At 42.2% G+C, this 21099-nt stretch overlaps 1 protein-coding gene across 4 annotated transcripts in view; it reads right to left on the bottom strand.

The window, feature by feature from the left end:
- dennd5a (DENN/MADD domain containing 5A) overlaps positions 1-20735 on the bottom strand; it is a 30779-nt gene extending 10044 nt beyond the window's left edge. The window contains exons 1-11 of one of the 4 annotated variants that reach the window (XM_047580137.1): positions 20471-20735; positions 11216-11287; positions 10313-10422; positions 9438-10122; positions 5909-6096; positions 4691-4990; positions 3156-3371; positions 2825-3059; positions 2318-2407; positions 900-1050; positions 350-443 (exon numbers count right to left, since the gene is read on the bottom strand). In XM_047580137.1, coding sequence (XP_047436093.1) covers positions 350-443; positions 900-1050; positions 2318-2407; positions 2825-3059; positions 3156-3371; positions 4691-4990; positions 5909-6096; positions 9438-10122; positions 10313-10422; positions 11216-11287; positions 20471-20570 — 2241 coding nt within the window. In that variant the 5' untranslated portion in view covers positions 20571-20735. The remainder of the gene's footprint in view (positions 1-349; positions 444-899; positions 1051-2317; positions 2408-2824; positions 3060-3155; positions 3372-4690; positions 4991-5908; positions 6097-9437; positions 10123-10312; positions 10423-11215; positions 11288-20470) is intronic. The other 3 variants (XM_047580139.1, XM_047580138.1, XM_047580140.1) reach the window with 3 other exon arrangements.
- Between the last annotated feature and the right edge of the window lie 364 nt (positions 20736-21099).

Below are 21099 nucleotides of genomic sequence, written 5' to 3'. Positions count from 1 at the left end.
TGTGACTACCAACACATACCACATCCACAGTCACCGACTTTAGACAGGGCTTGAAGGACTGCGAGAGCCAGTAGTAGTCAAGAAACAGCAGGAGCTGCAGCTCCGGAAACAAACACTCTACATGCTGAGAGCGTGCAAGCGTGAGTGCAAGAGAGGCAGAGACACAGAGGAAAAAAAGACAGCGAGCAGATGTGTGAGTAAGGGTGAGAGAACAGACAAGATGGTGAAAGCTAAGTCAAAATAAAGCAAACAGAGAACAGGTCATGCAAAATGAACAAAGACAACTGAGCACAGGTAGTCGGTCTGTATGAATGAGCTGAGAAAAGAAAACACTGCAGGGACCCCTCACCTCTCTCTGGTCATTGTCCAAATAAAGGTGCTCAGCGTGCTGCTTTTGTCGATCCCTTCTCCTCCACTGGGCCGGGGCGCTCCTTTTAGCCCATCTGTGGTACAAAACAACACAGCTTTGATGATCTTCACAGAGACATGTGGTTGTCAGTTGTCAAGCAGAGATTCAAACCAGGCAACAAAGGTTTACTATAAATATACACCGATCAGGCTAAACATTATGACCTAATATTGTGTAGGGCTCCTTTGTGCTTCTCATTGTGCCTCACTCATCAGAGAATGGTCAGAGAATGGAGAAAGTCATCCTGCTGGGGATGGCTGCTGCCATCAAGGAGTGTCATTGCTATGGGGTGGGGGCGCCTGGCCTGGTCTAGTTGGGTGCTACATGTGTGAGGAACATCCACATGAATGTCAGGTCCAACGGTTTCTCAGCAGAACATTGAATTGTCACATGATGGTCCATGTTATCAGCTTCTACCGTCAGCGGTTTTAATGTTGTGGCTGATCGGTGTATATGTAAACAGTGAATGATAATAATGTGGAATATTCACTTGTTGCTGGTGGGCCCACTGGAGAGCACGTCAGACTGCAGTCGGGGGAAGAAACCGTGCTCGTAGCGGCCCTGTCCGATCTTCATGTCCAGCAGGTGGGGGTGCAAGGCAGTGTGGTCGATCTTCACAACTCTCATCTCGATGGCTTTCTCTGTGGAGGAGACGTGCACGCGTTGGCAGTGAGATTACAGGATGCGTCCATCATTTTTGTGTTGTTCATTTTAAATATTATTGCAGTGCTTTGATTGTTAAGACATGCGTGATAAATGTCCTTGCCACGGCAACATGTCTTTGAATTAGGACAAAATCGAAATAGCAACGATTACAATTTATGAGATTGTATATAGTCACAAATTATACAAGTGTGTGTCTAATCATTCAGGACTGGTAAAGAAAGAGCTGTAACGTATGATTTTCGGGGAAGGAATTCTGCATGTTTTACCAGGTGAATATGTTGTTCTCATGTGAAAGAGTCCCATAATAATCATACAAAGGAAAATCTGCACCGTCCATACAAAAGAAGTATAGATTATGTCACATCCTGACTTGACAGTGAATAACTGTGATTTTTAAATAAGAATTTTATTATTTATGTAGAAAACCCATTACTAAATCAGCAAAATCATGTCAAGAAATCAGGGTGACTATGACTAAGAACGTTTCATTTTAGACTGAGCGACAAGTGACAGCAGAAGAAAGAAAGTTAAGAAGAAAAAAACCCACTTCCTCTGAAACTCCCACAAAACCAACCAAGAAATGACAGAAAGAGGAGCGTCAGAATAGACGCTCTTTTATTTCAAAGGAACCAGCCTTCTTCTATGAATGCAGCTTTAGACAGAGATTCTCTGATGTCTGGTTAACAACACACCCACATGCGGGGCTGTGTTGACGAAAGTGCCAACATGGTGCGAGAGATAAAATAAACCTCAATATTAAGTACTTCATATAGTGCACGGAGTGGTGCAAAAACAAATATGGTGAGATGTGTGGGGAAAAAAGTTTTAAAAATTAAGTAGGAAAACACGGTCTGAAGCTGCTATTCACAGATCATTAAAAGAATTCATCGTCATCCATTCACCTACATGCGTCATAGAGATCAATGATTGTGGATTTAGTTGTAAAACAGAGAAGGTGCCAAGAATTGTAAAACATGTGTATGTAATGCACGGAGGATCTCACAGAAGAATCGTAAATTTATAGTAATATGAATATGGTGTGAAAATGACACCAAAGCAAACGGTTTTTTGCATAATATTTTATAATTTATAATTTTGTTATATATGTTAGACTACAATGGACAAAGGCCGATAAAGGCCGAAGGAATCTGTCCTCTGTGAGTGAACTTAACATAATGCATTGCACACACATTCAAGGAGCTGCCACCCACGGATGCCGGCGGTAATGAGAACAAATATTACGATGGTTTGTCTTGTTGTTCTCCAGCCTTATGACATGAGGTCCAGGAGCGACAAATTGGGCATTTTCATATCGCTTCTTAAACAGGTCCACTGCAAACGAGACAGCAATCACCAGGCAGTTAACTCCACAGAGCAAACCCCAGACTCCGTCACAAGTCCACACCATCAAGTCACCTCCCGACAACGCTCACTTCGCTCTTCAAAGTAAATTAGTTTTACAGGAGTTTTTAATTACATTCCTCAAAACTTTAAATTGAAATGTTTTGGCTTTACACAGGGTCATAATTAACATTACAGACATTTAGATTTTACCCCCTTAAATCAGGATATTATGGTGAAGCTATTCATTTTCAAAGTACAGTCTAATCACAGAGTTTTACCTCAGGATGAAAGGTGGTTATCCCAAGCAATCCAATCATGTTCAAAAAAACACCCCAAAGCCTTTTTTTAATCTTTTTGAAGTCCACAAAGCTTTCAAGGATTTTCAGCACTGGTCTTTATCTTTACCTGCTTCTTCGATGTTGGTGCATTTCTGGTACATGGAGGTGCGCAAAGTGGGCGTGCGGACATTCAGCATGCGAATCTTATCCACACGGGAGTCAAACACCCTCAGCGTGTGCTCCTTCTCTTCATCGTCATGACAGAGGATCTTACAGTCAATGAAGGAGGCGAACATCTGGGTCTCCAAGAAACGCGACAGGAAGGGCAGGTAGGGTTCTGGTTGGTCAGACAGGAAGGAGGCCTGTGCACACACAGAAATATAAAGTATGAAATCCATACATCATTAGAAGATAACAGCTAAAATCACTAAAATCTTTATCTATCTGCAAAATCTTACCTTGTCAAAGTTCTGCATCTGGTCTCGATTGGTGAACCAGGACTCTTTGTCGTGGCTTGGCTGGATGACAAACACCTCGTAGTCTGCGAACATCTGGGTGAAGCGGTTGGCAAAGACCTCGCGCACCTGGATGTTGAGCTGGTGCATCTTCAGCTCCTCCTCGTCACACTGGACCCGTGGGTCCTTGTTGCTGCTGGCATCTTCTCTCACCTCCAGCTGATGTGCACAGACATTCATTAAGACACTTTGGAAGTACACAAAACACCAAACACAAGGGAAGGGAAAAGGATGCAGGAAAACGCAGGAATTTTTCATGTCATCTTATCTGTTGTCTCGGGCCGATGATGAACCAGAGAGGTTATGGGAAAGGAAGTCAAGGGCATGTGCTGTGATTTATGACTCAATTCATTGTTTTTTCCCAGCATGTCAGTAGGTCAGGTGGGCAGATGACAGCATTAAGGGCCTAAAATAAGTCGCAGCCCCCATATCGCACACATACAGAACCAATTTACTTATTCACGTAAAAATGTTGCCATCTACTGACATGATTTAGTCTCTTTAACAGAAACTCAACACTGAGTATAGAATAATTATCAGCACGGTCTGACCTTGTCACTAAAAAACTACACACAGGTGACGCACTAATCCATTCATGGACGGCTAATGCTGAAGCATAAGCTGATTAGACTGGACATATAGGAACTTTCTCTGGGTACCAATTAGTTTGTCTATCTATCAGTCTGGAGTGAGTATTTCATCACAGCATTTCATCACCAAATGGAAATGAGATGGATGTCAGCTACATCTGTTGATGTCATTGTCTATAAAGGGTTTCTATCATCTCGCTGTGATATATTGATCAGAAGTGCATCCAAGGGAACTGGAGATGAATGTTTTAAACTGATGAAGCCTTTTGGATGGAGACCAAAACATCTTAAAGACATCACAGTTCTGTGTCTGAGATGTTGAAATAGAGTAAGACAGCTGGTTATTCATGCTCATTTTGGAGGATGAGGATATAATTTGTGTGGTGCTGTTGAACTGGATTGAATTAAACACTAGTGTTTGTTTTATTTAGTCTATCCCACTGACAAAAACAGGCACGCCAAATAATAGAAACATGTCTCAGTACAACACACTATCATTCACTATATATATATATATATATATGTCTCCTCCTTTTTGTACTGTTGAGACATGGCAGTTCAGTTTGTGGTGTAAGAGTGGCTCCACCTTTAGTTTACTGTCCCTTACTACAATAATGGTGACAACCGAGCATAAAACCAATTATAATATCAAGAGCATTATCTCAATTCACAATGATCAATTACTGTCCTACTACTGTACAGAACTTTGCATTTCAACACATTCATTCACTTTACAACTAAAATAAAAACAAAATTAATTACAGTGAGAGTGCATTCAAACCCAGGTGAGAATAAATTTGGCTTGCAATGGAATACAAAGATTTGGAATATACTGCTCACTTGTGTAAGTGGTACATCTTTAATTAACATGATTACATTATTTCTTACCTTCTCTAGGCTGACTCCAGTCCTCTTCACCAGAGCCTGCAGTCTGGCAATGGTCTCATTCTCTCTGAGCAGGTAGGAGTTGAGGGGTGAGGCCAGGTTGCCGTTACGTTTGTCTGAGACCATATCAACAGACCTGAAGCCCCGACTGTCGCTGGAGTGAATGTTTCCCTCTGGAGACACGCCGAAAGATATGAGCACCTCTGAGATCTCCTGAATGAACTCAAGTTTGTTGGGAAACTGGGGCAGCTCCTCCGGGAGTTCAATGAAGTGATTATCAATGTCCACAAAACACAAGTTAGCCTGGAGGAAGACAAGGGACAGAAGACAATTAGGTAAGATCAACACAGAAATACAAAAAACTATTTATAACCTCAACCACTCCTGATAACAGCATCATTACAGATCTAAAAAACTATACCCCTTTAACTTCTGACATAATACGACATTTTGCTTGCTTGTTACTTTTCATCCCTTTGTGCTGTTGTCAGACATTTTGTTTGTGTAGAGAGACGGAAAGTACTAAATGAGAGACAGGGGATGTCATGCAGCAAAAGCCCCGGGCTTGAATAGGGAATGCACTGTGATTATAGTCGCAGTTTATGGGGGCATCCACTCAACTAGGTGAGCTACAGCGCCACCCTGATATCACGCTTTCACATCGTCTGTGCGTAAAATGGGAAGACAAAACATTCGCTCCTGATAACGGATGACTGAGACATTAAACTTGCACATTATTCCAAGAGCAATAACAGACCACACAATTCACAGAAATAACTAAAAACGACAGCAGCTTTAAAATGCAGCCAGAAGAGGAACAAGAAGGAAAACTCTCCTCCATGACTTAGGTTAGATAAACAATAAAAGTCATTCCTATGACAGATAACAACAATAAACCTTCTCTCCCTGACTGTAAAGAAAACAACGGACGTACCAAGCATGTGTGTGCATGTGTCCCAGAAAATTAACAGACACACACTTTGATATATTTTTACCACTTCATAAAGAGACAAAAGCAAGTTTGTGCATAGGGACAAAGTTTAATTTTATTAACTGTCGGCCAGTTCTACTTCTCTCCTCTCTGCACAAGTCACACAGTAAATATAGCTGCAATTTTACCCTGAAAATCAACACCAAAGGAGCTATATAATAATAATAATCCGATAAAACACATGGAGAAAATGTAAACAGAATTTAGGAGGGAAGGCTGCGTGTTTGCACCTCTTGTGGAAGCTCTAGCTTGGTGCGGTCGTCCTGTCCGTTGGAGTGGAGGCCCATGAGATATGGCACGGGAGCATCCAGGAAGTGGAGGAGGGAGGCGGGCAGGATGGGAACGTACACGTGCTGCCACTGGAAGGGGAACATTAAGGCTGTGATGCTCTCTGCCACTGTCATCAGCCTCTGGTAATCTGTTTCAGACGCACACACAAAAGACAAACATTGTCAGGGGAACGATGTGCGAGGCTCAGTTCAGGTTTATCTGCTAATCTAATTACTGAAGAACACTTTTAAACACTAACGAGCGTAATGCTTCGTTGATTGTGTTCCAACGTTTCTGCCCCAACTGGTTCCAAAGGCAACATAGTGATACTATGCCTGTAAATGCACTTTTGATGATGTGTCTGGTGAAAAATTACCGGACAGGCAAACAGGTTGCACAACTCCTTCCTCGTGTTTTACTCCCCGTACAACACATGAGCCAGTAAACAACACATGACAGAGGAGTTATGCAACATGCCTGTTATTTTAATGGGATTACATTGTTGATTCCGGTAACTACACAGCTTTCTGTAACACACTGGCATTTGCTTTGTTATTAAGAGTGGCCGACTACATCTTATGAGTTTGAATAGAAAGAAACTGATGGGAGGAACCACCTGCTTCAGAGCCATTGACAGTCTCTAGGAGAGGGTTCAACATGACTGAGTTTGTAGGCACAGAAAGCAGCACAGTAACCGTTTTCAAGATTCAGGATTAAGAGCCCAGTCCACAAAGAGGACTAACATGATATGACGGAAGAAAACACCTAACCCTACTACAATACACACTCTTGTTCAATGCTCAATACTCAGTACATGTGGAGGTGGAGGTGGATTGATGACCACCCTTAAAGGAATTAGCTGAGTCCCAGTTTAGAAACTGGATTCTGTGAAGATTTGTGGACCTAACACATTGTAGAATGACAGGGCCTGTCCCATTTGAAAGACTAAGACACGGGTGAAGGAACCCTAGCCTTTAGATGTTTGCAGTCCTCAGATGATGTTTGGTATTGTCTGTAAAGTAGCATTTTTAGGCTGTGGTAAAGGCACCATAAATGTCTCCACTTAAACTGCAAACTCTGTGAAAGGAAGTTGCAGTCTGGTGGCTAAACACGGCCCTGTTTACCCTTGGTATTTACGCTGTACGGACCGTTTTAAGGGCTGATAAACTTGGACATTTCTAAAATTCTTCACTGCCTGAACACGCAATTAGTTTTGGCCTGAGTGAGGAGGAAGCCCTCTGAAGGCCACAGTCAGCTGGCCCACTGGCCAACGTTAAATTCCTTTATCATGACTCCGCACAGCAGCGCTCCGACATGTTCAGGGTTTCGCACTTGAGTCGACTGGTTTACATGCAAATATGTGTCCAGTCCACTTCATCTGCATTCCTGCTCTATCCCATTGACACCTACTGAACGTTCGGCTGCAGCTCGGCCTTTCCCATTAAGGTGCCAAAGTAAATACCATTCCTTCATTTGGTCATGTGCTGGCCCCATGGGAAGAGAGTCTCACCCCAGCCTGGGCCTCCCCCCTCATCCCTCTTCTCGGCAGACTTCCTCTCCCAGGATGGGGACAAGAATACTAACATCACCAGTCTCCTTTTAAAGTAGGCCACGGTAACGAGAAACAACCGAGGCCGAGGACGGCTGACGTACAAAGCTGAATGCACTCAACATTTTACAAATGTTTAGCTGGGAGCAGTCTGGACATGAAGTTATGTTTTGACTATTCATTTTACGTGCAGAGTGCAGATTATGCAGCCTTGTGTGCTAAGAAGACACTAAACATACAGAAAGTACTGGATGTCTTTCATATCAGCAGTTTAGAAATAAAGGGGAAAAGTGTATGAAAATTAAATTGTAATGTATTAACCTAACGATCGTGACTGAATCATCAGTGTGAGTCTGCATATTACAGCCACAACCAAACATGTGCAGGAACAACGTCAAATATGTGCTTTTCACCTTGATATCCATCTCTGTGGCACAAATAATGATCTCTCACACAAACCACTGTCTGCATAAATGTCTTGTCACTGTCAACTGTAAAAATGACATTAACAGAGAAAACGCCCATGAAATAATTCTAACAAAACATGACTTGATTGCAGCTTGTCACAATCATTGACATATGACAAGCTTCCTGTTTCAGAATGACAGGAGAGGGGGCAGATAGTATCTTTCACGGCTTCATGTAAAAAAAATGCCGGCCAGCGTCTCCTTTTCTGCTTTCAGTTATGAATTCTGCTGCTATTTTTAGGACACGGCAAACACAGCCATCTCCTTGTTTGCAGAGCGTCCCCTTTCCTCAGCGTGTGTGTTTAGGCGTCTTTTCATAGCAGCCCCTGATTTCTTTTCAGCGGAAGATCGCCGAGGCTTAACTCTACACAACACCCTTCACATGTTCTGCAGTGATGAGCCTCACGGGGGTGCAGGGAGGCATGATGTCACTTCCAACCAATAATAATCATCCTGCATCACAGCTATCCTCCCTGTCTCCGGGTTGCCTAGCAACACCAGAGCTTTGCCCCTCGTGAGCTTCTCCCCCCAGCCCCTGCCGTTTTGCAAACCATTTGGCTTCTCTCGCAATTGTAATGGATCCAATCACAGCATTAGACCCCACTTTTTTAAGTCTCTGCAACTGATGAATAATGACCTGAATGCCGCCTTTGCTACGAACTAATTCTGCAACTAAATCCACTGAATAACTCCTAACAGAGATCAAACTGTGTGATTGGAACCACTAAAGGATATTTCAAAAGCTCCTGTGATGTTATTAATTGTCAGATTTTTGACAGATTTTATAACACTTGTTAAAAAAAGGTTGTTTAGTACAAGTCCTGAAGATAACTTCTATTAAATTAATACACATTCAAGGTATTCAAGTGGCAACTTGGGAAGGATTAACAAAAGAAAAAAAATATTCTTCAATGAATATTTTTTCAAGGATGATACTGGTCTCAGCTTCTCAAGCAACATTATCTGATACTCTTTAGAGAAGAACATGGCAGATGGTGAAGCAGCCTCAGTAACCCCCTGAACCTACACTTTTTAACACTGGACTGGGGAGAGGAATAGCATGTCGGGAATACGCCCTTAAAGCTATACCAGCCTGTAATAACCAGGTCCCCAGATAATATCTGGTCTCCTGTCATGACACTGGGCCCGGAGAAATCTCTCGAGACTGCCTTTACTAACAGGATCGCATGACCTCATGATTCTCAAAGAAACAGCTGTCGCGGTTAAATTGTGATTTGCTCCTACTTACCCACTTCCTTCTTACCCGTTTTAGAAAATATCTACTGTTTTGTTCAAGTGTGTATATACTCAACAGGGCTTAGGTGCGGGCCTGACTGTTTTTTCTCTGGTTGACTGTTTTTCAGATGGTTACACTGGGAGCCAGATGCTCCTCAATCAATGCGACCTCATGGGTATGGATTTTAAAGGTTACATGAAAGCCCTGAGTGTAACAGTAGCAGACCAGCTACTTACGCTGTGAGTAGAGTAGTATCTGCATCTCGAGCAGGGCACAGGTGAACAGCTGAAGGACGTTCTCCACCCCCAGCAAATTAAACATTTCACCGATGGCAAAGTCAAACAGTGGCAGCTCAGACGTGCTCGGCCTCTGGCACACTATGGGCCCGTAGACGCCTGAGAACTTGAGGGAACGCCCGGAGGGTGGAAGGGGAACCTCGTAGAGGATGTTGTAGATGTAGCTCTCCAGCGGAAGGGGCGGAGGCTGAGGGGACGTGACGGCCTGGTGAAGCTGCTGCAGAACCTTCCTGCAGGCCTGAGCGAAGGCCATGGGTGTTATCAGGCAGATGCACTTTGACACGTAGAGCGTGTCGCGGCTGATGTCGTACGAGTTGAAGCGCTGCAGGCGGGAGATGGATGGCGCAGCATGGAGCACAGGACGAGACTGGGTGTGCGGGTGTCGCTGGTCCTCAGGTCCATGCGGGGAGGTGGGAGTGTGCAAGATGTCATACTGCTCTGCGTTGTGCATATGGTAAAGAGTCTGCATGGCACTGCAAATCTGCTTGCTGGTCACCTCCTCGAAGAACGTGAGGGCGAAGCCGTAGGTCCGGGAGCCATCCTCTCTGGTGATGATGAAGGAGTGGAACTGAGGCTCCCGGGAGTCAACCTGCGTCCTGAATGACAGACCCTTTGGCATGCAGAGCTGCGGAAGAACACACGGAAAAAAGAATGAAAGAGAAGCCTTCTCATGAAGACTGGAACCAGAGGGAAACAGATTTATATCACTGGTCCAGTCTGGAGACTTTTTTTGTAATACAGACTTTAACTGTATAAACCAGCCGCTGCATTATTCTTGAAGATATAAGGTTGTAATGTTATGACGGAGGTCATACCATGCCAACCGCATCCTGGTCAAATGGATTCCACTCGACATTGTCTGGATAATGTGCAAGGACTTTGGATTTAAAGGTTCTCCGCAGTGGACTCTGCTCAAAATTCTCACCTGGAAATCGAACACATAGAGAGAGCGCAAAAACAACAAAGAGGCAAACGGTTAGTGCAGAGTTGCAGGTGTACACGCAGGAGAAAAAAAGGACGGTTTCATCATACGCAGGCATAGAGCGCCAGGCACAGCTCCAGAGGAAACAGCAAATCAGCATATTTGTCTTAAGAGGAATTCTGTATTGCATCATGTAAAGCTGTCATCTGCATCCTGCTCCAGAAAGAAAAGTAAATTGCATATTCAAATAGGAGCATCTGAGACTCCAAAACAGATCATTTGTCAGCAGGAAAAAATAAACCTAACTTTGTGGATCTTAATGCCTCCCGACAGCTTTAATGGCAATACAGAGAGACACAAAAATAATCAGTTGTAGAAGCACAAATCGAGTTGATTTAAACCCAGAGTAAAGCGGAAGTGATGCACACACCAAGGCAGGACTGAAAAGTCATTCAGAGTGAAGGGGGAGAGTAAACATTGACCAAGCAGTGCCAGCGCAGGCAGCACTGGACTTGTGTGTGTGCGTGAGAATCAGAAGCAGTGACCGTCAAACATCAGCTTCTGCTGAAGGAGGTGAGGGATATGGAGGAGGAAAAAAAGAGAAACCAGGGGGAGAAAATCAGAGTGAGCAAAACAGAAAGAGCAAGTCCCCACACAGAAAATAACTGAGAAAACTCAGACTTTAAGTAACAAATGAGGGCTGCTGAGAAAAAAAAAAAAAACAGTGCGCCAGGTTTAAGAGTTGAAGCTGAGCTCAAGTTAGGAGGGAAAGGAGTGTGTGTGGTGGAAGGGTTACCTTCGTTTGCACTCGCCAATTTTCCTCTGGCCCCATCTCTGAATTTAGTAGCTTCTATATACTGGCATAAAGCTACACAACAAATAAAGCAAAAATATAATTAAAAGCCTTGTTCTGGATGGGCAGCGCATCACTTCTCAGTTTGTGCAAACACATGGCGGCAGCTGTGCACTCAAAGCTCTGCTCTGAGAACAAGCTTCACGCAGGCACAGGACATCGTCGTGTGTCTGTCAGGTGGGGCCACGACACAAGGAAGCATCGTTTCTTTGTGTCGCAGGTTCCTCTTCTTTCAGAGATCATGCAAATCCATCTTGCTCTAGTACAGTTTATGTTCCCGTGGCATCTCTATGAAGCTGCAGAGTGGCGCAGCATTACTTTGAACTAAAAGCTAACCATAGCAAGCTGACAGGCACAGTAACTGCGGCAGTTTATAGTTTACCTAACTCACAAGCTAAATTTAGCACGGTAGCATACAGAGGCTAGTTGTTTGGCATGTTAACATGCAACTAATTAGACTGAACCTTTTTGAATATAAAGTGTTGCCATGCTCTCAGCTGTACACACATTTCTATCTGTAAATATTGCCCATACGCTATAAAAACAACCTGTACCATACTGCTTATATACCACACTATTTATGCTACATGCACTTACTGCTTACTGCACTTCTGGTTATCTAATCTAAACATAGGACTGACTTTAACTGAAGAAGTAACAGTTATGGTCTTCGTGTCCAACAGCTGACAGCACATTGGTTTCTTTCATTAACACGAATATGGGCAGTGTAGTTTAGAGTCAATGCAACGTAGAACATCATGCTGCTGTTGTTACTCTTATTGCTGTTAATACTGATCCACAGCTATAAAATTGATTTAAAAAAAAAAATGTCTTTAGTACAAATAGAAATGAACTCCAGGTAACAGGACATGGAAGGTGATAAACACAGAGAACCAAAATGTGTGAAACGCATCAATTCATTTTATGCTGAAAAACATGACACGGCGTGGCGCACTGGTCTAACATGTGGGTCCCATAATTACAGAGTCACGGGTTACGCTGCAGTGAACGGCTGCTGTTGCACTGCAGCCCTGGGGCGTTTCACTTTAAAAAGACCCTTTGTACCCTTGGAAGTGAGGAAATGCTGTTTGCTGCCTTCTTCATGCAAGGCATCTGCAGCGCACCAACGAAACAGTCATGCTGCCACAAAAACACATTCATGCAGCACGGCAAAGCTGATATTAAGCTTCGTGACACATGCCATCGACTCTGTGCTGGCGACCCCGCGTCGGCTTCACGATGAAGCTGCTCTCAGGCTCGTGTGGCCGATGAGATTAGAAACCACAACTTTTTCTTACTTGACTTCTTGTGAATCCATTCTCTTTGCGTTTATAATGTGACTCTGTGGTGACAAACTTGCCCACGTGAAAGAGTCACTGTCTTAAGACTGATGATTACATTCTATCTGTTGAAATTTTTCACAATGACGATGAAAGTTGTGTTTTTACTCAGGTAGAAAGTTGATAGTATTCAACTTCCCTTAATTCTATTTTCTTATTTTTTCCCAATTCTAACAGAAGTGTTGAATGGAGCAACACAGTGGTTCACAATAAAGTCTTGAGTGCAATGAAATGAACCCTGGCAAAGTAGCAGAAGTATTAAGGACTGAATGGATTAATCCGTTGGTTACTTTCATATCCAAAAAGCCCACAGGGAAGAAACTAGGCCAGGAAGCTCAGACTACAAAAACGTCAGCAGCAAAAGATAGGTCAGACAGTGAAATAATTATGACTTGTGATGAGGAAGATTATTCAGTTCTTGGTGAACTCTGGAGAACCAGTGTTCAAACTATACATTTAAGACACCTAGTTTTCATGTGACTTCTAACATAAAACACAGCAGTGCTGTAAGAACAAATCGATGTTTTTGTTGGCATGTAAATGTAGGTCAAATTCCAAGACAGATATTGAAAACAGACTCGTGGCCATTTCACTGAAGCTCTTTGTAATGGTTTTCTGAAATACGACAAACACCTGGGAAACATCTGGCTCACTCCCTCCGGGTTCTTCTAACGCAATCAGTGTAACTGGTGAAACTCAATTTGAATAATTCACAACCACAATCAGACACATTAGCCACATACAGGATTGAGTCTGTTGATTGTGAAACAACCCGTGAGATATTTATCACAGCGTGACCAGCAGCACGTCCCTGGAAGCAAATACAAAACATTCACGTCTGGTGTATCTGCTATTTAATTCATCTAATTCATGTACATCTGAAAGGGTTCGTTGTAAAAACACATATGACTACATACATATTTATGGAGGAGAATGTTACTCGTTACAATTCAGGAGAATCAGACAATGCTTAAACGTTCAATAGAAAAAAGTCTATTGTGGTTAAATGCAAATGTTTACAATTCAACCAAGTGATTGAAATGTAACATTCTTTGTCACAGAGGGTTTATAGTCGATGATTTAAACATGTAGTAGAAAAGGTAGTGAAAAATATCTACAACTATGAACACAACTAACTTTGTTTTCTGTTGTTTTCCTTGTTTTTCTAATTGGGCGATGTGTCACATCATGAATCAGACTCAAGTGCACCTGACTGAGACAACACAGGTGTTCACTTTAAACATCTTCACCTGATAATTGGGACTAATTATGAGGAGAAGACACTTACTGATGTGAGCACTCACAGACTCTACAGAGGAAATATTTCGTTTCTCCAACAAATGGACCATGATGCCATGAGAGTGTGGACCGGTAGCAGTGGGAGTGGAGCGTCACTGGCTCCTCGTCTCATGAGCCAGGGACCACCCACAGCTCTGCAACCCCCCCCAAGCTTACATATCATCGCTCCGAATGCAGCGTGGTCTATCAAGATACACATAAATGCACCTATCTGACCAGAACACTAGACTGGAATCATGACTCAACTCCGCCGTCACAGACAAATCCGCCGTACGGACTTCCAAACAGCTCAGCAGCAAAAACATCCACGCTCATTCACCTTGAGGATCAGGCAATGACAGAACATGATAGCTCGCTCACAGCTTAAACTCACTGTCTTCACGGCTCATAGTCATAGCAGCAACAATGTGGGTTGTGTTGAATTAAAGGAATGTCATCACGACAAGAGCGCTTCAAAGCTGGCACCGCACTGAAACACGGGCGAGCCTCCAAAATTGTCTCCTGGGGAGTTTTTGGTCAAGGAAAAATGTCATGTACTTACCTAAACTACACTAGCTCTGAGAGGGAAAGGTACATGTTCAGTAGCAAAATCATTGAATGTATCTATAATATATAATAACTGGATTATTTGGATTCATTCACCACTAACCTTTAAACTACAAATGTACAACAGAGTAGAAAGACACTGAGCCTAATCAAAAAAAAGACACATCACAAGATCGTACTAAGACCAACACACAGGTTCTGTGTTTCTTAGTCTGGTAAGTTTACCCACCTTTTCATCCTAGATCCTAGACATTTTGTCACACTACAAAGAAAACAATGGAGCTCTGGCTCTGTTACAGTTTACGTCATGTCAAAGTTACTGGAATTAAAAACTTCCGACTTGACATTGAATTATTCAGAAAGCTCCAGTAATTCTGACTTTGTACCAAGACGTACGGATGTGCTGGCAACGGGAAACAGACACGGGAGTCTTACATCAGAGTCCCTTGTTAAAAGTACGGTAATTAAACTTAGAAATTTAATACGGCTCCATTGAACCAGCGCTGCATCGTAAGCACGACAAACCAAATTCTGCAGCAAAACCACCATCGCCCAACACTGACACACTCTATTTAAACTATACATCCTGTATCAGTGGTCTATTTAGGACACACTTTGCCTGCTTTTTCGTATGTGTTCTTGTCCCAGTAAATCATTTGCATGCTTGAACCAACTCTAGGGCCCTGGAGCTGACTTAACCAAACATCATACAGCAGTGATCACAGGTACTAATGGCCACTGTGCTTGGTTTTGTTTTTTTTTTACCCTTTTTACCCCTCTGCCGTCAAATGGAACTTGCAAGCTTGTGGTTACAGGATGGGAAGTTGTCTATACACGAGGCTTGACAGAACAAGTGCTAGCATTGCTTGTAAGTCATGAGACCACGGCTGCAAGACAACTGTTGCAAAGTTGAGGCGACAGTTGGCAAGGTAACTTAATGTCAGAAACGTAAAGGAATAACAAAAAGATGAGGACAATGAGAATTACTAACTTTTTTTACTAACTAACTAACTAAGGTATATAAAAAACTAATAAAACATTAACTTACCATTCACGTCTGCCACTTCTAATACATAAGCTAACATATTCCAACTCAGACCTTTGTCAGAAACTTAAAGGACAGGCCAACTGCCTAAATTTCTAAATTTAATCTGTCAACCTTTTTCAGTATAATTAACTCCTTGAACAAAAAATATACCGTGGCCCTTTAATAGTGAACCTTAAATATGAAGCAGTGTCAATGAGAGGTGAAACCAACAGTCAGACGTCTTTTTCTTGTACACTGTTGTCTACAACAGGAAGATGTTGGTGAATAGAAATCTTTTACTTTTGGGTATGAAGAGGGCTTGAACATTCAGGTCAAAAAACATCTGTTAGCAGCCAGAGGATTGGACTGCAGAGAAACATGACCTGCAGTCAACGCACTCAGACGGGACAAGAGTGTGCAGGTTTAATTGTTCTGCCATGAGCAGCAAGAATGTAAACTGTCACCACTGACGAGGAGATCCACAATGAAGCCTGACAGTCATCATAAAGGCCGTCATTCCTGGCACTTCTTAACAGAGAATTTACTCGTTATGTAGGGAAATCATACTCATCTATAGAGGTTACTTCACATCAAACTCACCCCTGAATACAGGAAGTTGAATAAACAGCTCAAACTAATACATTGGATATTACATTAAGTAGTTATACAGTCAGAGGTGAATGTGAAAATACAACCTACTGTTGGATTGTGCATAAATTAAATAAATAGATATAGGTTATGGCACTAAAATGCCCATGAGTCTCAGCTGCTGTTGCCACAGACAAGAACTGTGCTGTGGCCGATTTGATCCCAAACTGAGTTAAGCAGCTGCTGACTGTGCTGCTATAAACGCTATAATCCCCGGCCCTTGTCCGTCTTTAGTGGTACCTGTCATGATTGGTTATGATTGCCAAATGCACCATGGTGGTCGTCGTTCTTTGTAGGAGCAACATTTTTATGTGCAACATGTACATACTTCATCTTTGGCTTTCAAGACAAAGAAGGTTCCTCGCTTGAAGCTTTGAAACTTTGTCCTGGGACTTTTCATTCTGGAACTTTCACGGATAATTTCACAGATAATTTCCAAACTGATTTTTAAAACACAGACTTGCTACAGGGCCTACAACTCTCATGGAAAATATGAAAAGAGAGCATTATGCATTTAAAGACAGCTTTCATGTTGAGCCATTCATCCTCATTTGTTTGCTGAGTAGGATTCAGCAAAGAGGCTGCCTGGGATATTCAAAAGGATGTTTAGCATTTGAATAAATGGAGCCTGTCTGCAAGTGTACTTATGTCCCTCAGCTCTGTGTGTTTCCAGAGTCGCCTGTGAGGCTGCAGGGTCATGCATATGCTAATCAGGTCTGCGCTGTGCTGCCAAATGCTGTGCTGAAAGAAAGTTTTGGGCATTTCTTTGTGTTTCACTGTACGTGAGAAATATACTACGGAGAGTTTGATTTGGGCCCATTGTGCTGCGTTTATCAGAACTGTCAGATTAAGACCTGAATGAATGTAAAACCTTTACATCATTGTGTGTGTAAAGTCTAAATAATGTGTAGTAATCTGTTCAGCAATTACAATAATTACTATGTGACTAAAGCTCCGAGGTCCAATTACAGTTGCAATGAACTATGTATTTTTTTAGAGTTGCAACTGATAGTCTTTTACTTACATTAATCTTCAAAGTTTAAAGTGTTGACTCTGAGTCGTATGTTTTACCTGTCTAAACACATATACACATCAACAGAAACATTACACTAATTTGAAGTACCTACTGTGTATTGATTTGACACTGAAAAGTACTGGATCTTTCAGCGAAGACAATGAAATCTACCGAATCAATAATGCTGAAAATCTAATACCAGGAGGCCCTTTCTAATCGATTTTCTCATGAATAACAAGCAAACTTCTAGGTATATCAGCAACACCTGTTTAGCTGACATAATCATATGTAACCTATAAGAGTGGAATTTCCACACCATTTCCTCTCTTCAGCTCATAGCTGAAAAAGCTGATGAGGGCAAGCCCCTAACCACCTTCTACAGTAAACAGCAACAACAGGCAGTATGTAGAGCAACATCAGTTTATGTGGTTCCATTTCTGTCAAGTCAAAGAGACTTTAAAGGAACCTTATCACTTGCCTAGAAAAACAATATACATCCCCATGCTTTTAAGGAAGCGTGAAAGGTGATTTAACACGATGATATAATAGCTGTACTTCATCTATACTTATTTATGTTCAACATGCTGTTGAAATGGCTGATCATGTTAGTGTCTGAGTGGTCTATTCAGCTCTACTGATACACAAAAGAACTTGTCTACACTACACAATAGCATCAAGCTACATTTCCAAAATGGCAATCACACACCAATATTTCTATCCACACCAATATTGACTGTGTTTGCTTTCTTGAAGATACTGTAAAAGCTTTACTTTGAAAAGTAGAAAATTAAAGCTTTTCACGCAAAACCAGGAAGACAAGATGCGACTGCAATACTATGGACATTTCTTTCGTGTCTGCTACATGCACACATGTGTTTTCAAAGTGAATTTGTTCTTAAGTTTCAAACAGGAACTTGATTAAAGGAAGTAAAAATAGGAAGTAAAGGGGCTGAGTCTTTGAGAAGTGAAATGATTTTTTTTGGTTGGGTTAACCCTTTAAGAAAGAACGAAAGAAAGAAAGAACTTTTTTTCAAAGGCATCCGCAACTCTCCGGGTCTCTCGCTACCTGCTGAGTCACAATAAATCACACTGATATGAGAGAGAAAATAAACAGAATAGAGATTAACTGTTAATCACTGTTGGGTAAACAGTAGTCGTCTAGAAAAAACATTGATATTTAAGTTGGGCTAACTGAACTAACTGGATTTATGAAACCACAAGTAGAATAACCCCAGTCAAACAAGGGCTTATGGTTACTCCACAGGCTTAAAGGGCAGATCACCTAGGTAGACTTACACCGGAATGACCTACAGAAGCACATGAGGAGTCTAAGTGCAGCATGAGTAAGTATTTTGTTATCTCTCACAACGTGTACGACAGCTCAAATGTAAATGTCATTTAAGATGAGTAGACCATTTGCTTATATCAGTGGTCAGGGTTTCCCCAGGATATCTATTTAGCAAAGGTGCTACTGTGGAAAGCCCTGACATTAAATGAGGGAAAGGATGGAGCTGCCTGGTAATCAACAGAAACTTTACATGACACAAACCTCCAGTGTCAAAAGTCTAGTGTTGGGTCTGTCCCAGGTGACAAAGAGTATTAATTGTTACATCATTAATCCCCCATTAGGATGAACTTCTTGATAAGCAACCTCAAGAAACAACAATGCCTTGACAACGTCAAATAGAGACAGGAAAACAACAATCATAAAACACTGCCAATACATGCCTTCATACATTTCAGTATTTGAGCACATCTGTAAATCTATATTAAGTTTTAGTTTAGCACTAAACACCTGCAGCTTGCGATGCAGTTTAGCAAACTCAAAGTACGACTTCTCATGACCCACTGTCAGCTGTACATACCAAAATGTAAATTAAACAAAAAAGTTGCGTTAAGAAATACAAAATTACCACATGGTAAAATATCTTCGGTATACTGCGTCTCTCTATGACAGGTAAACTGGTATTGTGTCTCAGTACATGCTCAGCCCTTCAATAATAATAAACCTTAGGTAAGTTATGATGTTCCGCTTTGGTTTAGAATAACTGAGAGAGCTGTTGATTCACCTGCGTTTTCATTTCGGAGGCTGCGGTTTGTAGGAGTACCGAATTGTGTTGCGTTGTGCTTCTTTTATTTTGACAACCTCATTTTAGATCCTTTAGAACCCTATTGTGTTTAGTTCAATCCAGCTTAACAGCACCACAAAGTACATCCTCCAGAACGACCGTACCGTTGAGTTAGCACTTGTTTTCAGCACAAACTGAGCATTAGACATGGAGAGAGACTCAGTTCAGGACTGTTATATTAAGGTGCATACACATTCACTGGTGTATCTCATGGTGTACTACAGTACCATGGACCACATGCCACAAGTGTCCTTGAGCAAGACCCTGAACCGTGATCAGCTCCCAGAGCTCGACACTGGTGTGCGAATGTGAGCGTGCTTCTATGAACAAATGGGTGGATGTGTCATTGTGGTATCAATCTATCATCTTTTGCTGTGGCTAGATTTCTTTTTCACAATGTCACAGTTTCACATGCAGATACATTAGACACGTACAAGTGTTGGTGTGTACGGATTATAATCAAACCGGTCACACTCCCAGGACAGAGATTCCCGGAGTGTCACAGCCTACTGTATGAAATCTTTCAGGCTATTAATGAAAGTGAAGGGTGTGCCCCAGGAGGAAGGGTTACATTCACATCGTGGATCTCTGTTGGGTGCTACCGATGTCAACGACAGGAAGGGGGACATTTTTTCCTCTGGGGTATCTGACAGGTTAATCTGCTTGGGCGTGTTGCAAAATTGTAGTCTTCTCTACATATCAACGTATCGGTGACAGATGAGCAGCTACTATGACAACCATATTCACCCACATTCACCCACATTCACCCACATCAGTGTTAGTCAACTAACCATCAACAATGCCACAATTAAGTGCAAGCGCTGCTCACATAAAACGTATATCTCAACATGACTTTAAATCACTTGAATATACACGGCGTGTAAAAACACGTTGACAGTGATTTTATTTAAATGTCAGTGCGTTAAACAGACACTACCAGCCAGTAATCCTCCCTGTCTACTCGCCAGCAATTGAAACAAACAGGCTGAGAGAAGATGCGCCAGGCCTAACGTCATGTTCGCCGTGTGTCGTTCAAAATAACCATATGATGTACGAATTAATAAAGTGTGAAAGGACGAAATAATAACGCTGCCCCGACGTTATATTATTATTATATATTCCTCCCTTCGTTTTTTTTTCTACCCCTGCATCAGCCCCGACATTTAACGTTACCTCCACGGCTAACGCGCTTACCGGACAGTTCGTCGGGTTCCAGACCGCTTTCGGTGTCGAGTCCGCAGATCACGAAATAATCTGCGAACCGGCAGGAACCGGAGCTGAAGCCGGTGGTCATTCTGAGACTGGTCCGGTGGTTCCCTTAGCCCCTCAACAGAGAGCATATTAAAGGAGCTCGGAGAAGTAATTTCTCCCTGCCATTACTGGTGATACGTTTCTGCGAAGCTCGAAAATCACGACCGACACCGACACCGAGCAAAGATGTTTAGCTAGCAGCAGCGGCGGAGAAGGGAGGGACACATCCAGCCCGGGCCCTTCACAATAAAGCGCCCTTCAAAATAAAACGCATTTAAAAACACGAAACCTGTTTTGCAACAAAGTACGCAAAAGGAAAAGTACACAGAGGATTTAACAAGTACACACGGTAAAAAACAGTGTGTACAAAAATACTAAGTGGGGGGAAATCTATACTATTACATACCAGAATTAATACAAAATACAATGTGAAGTAACACTAGCACTAATATGTCCAAATGCTGCTTATTTTGCGCTGAATTATTATATATTGAGATATATGTTGAACATTGGGACCAGAAGTAAGACCTTTCACCTTACTCTTTTATCAATATAATTTGTAAAAATCAATT

Source organism: Mugil cephalus, chromosome 3 (genome assembly GCF_022458985.1).
Source record: "Mugil cephalus isolate CIBA_MC_2020 chromosome 3, CIBA_Mcephalus_1.1, whole genome shotgun sequence".
NCBI classification, from domain to species: Eukaryota; Metazoa; Chordata; class Actinopteri; order Mugiliformes; family Mugilidae; genus Mugil; species Mugil cephalus.
This window is presented reverse-complemented; position numbering and strand designations above follow the sequence as displayed.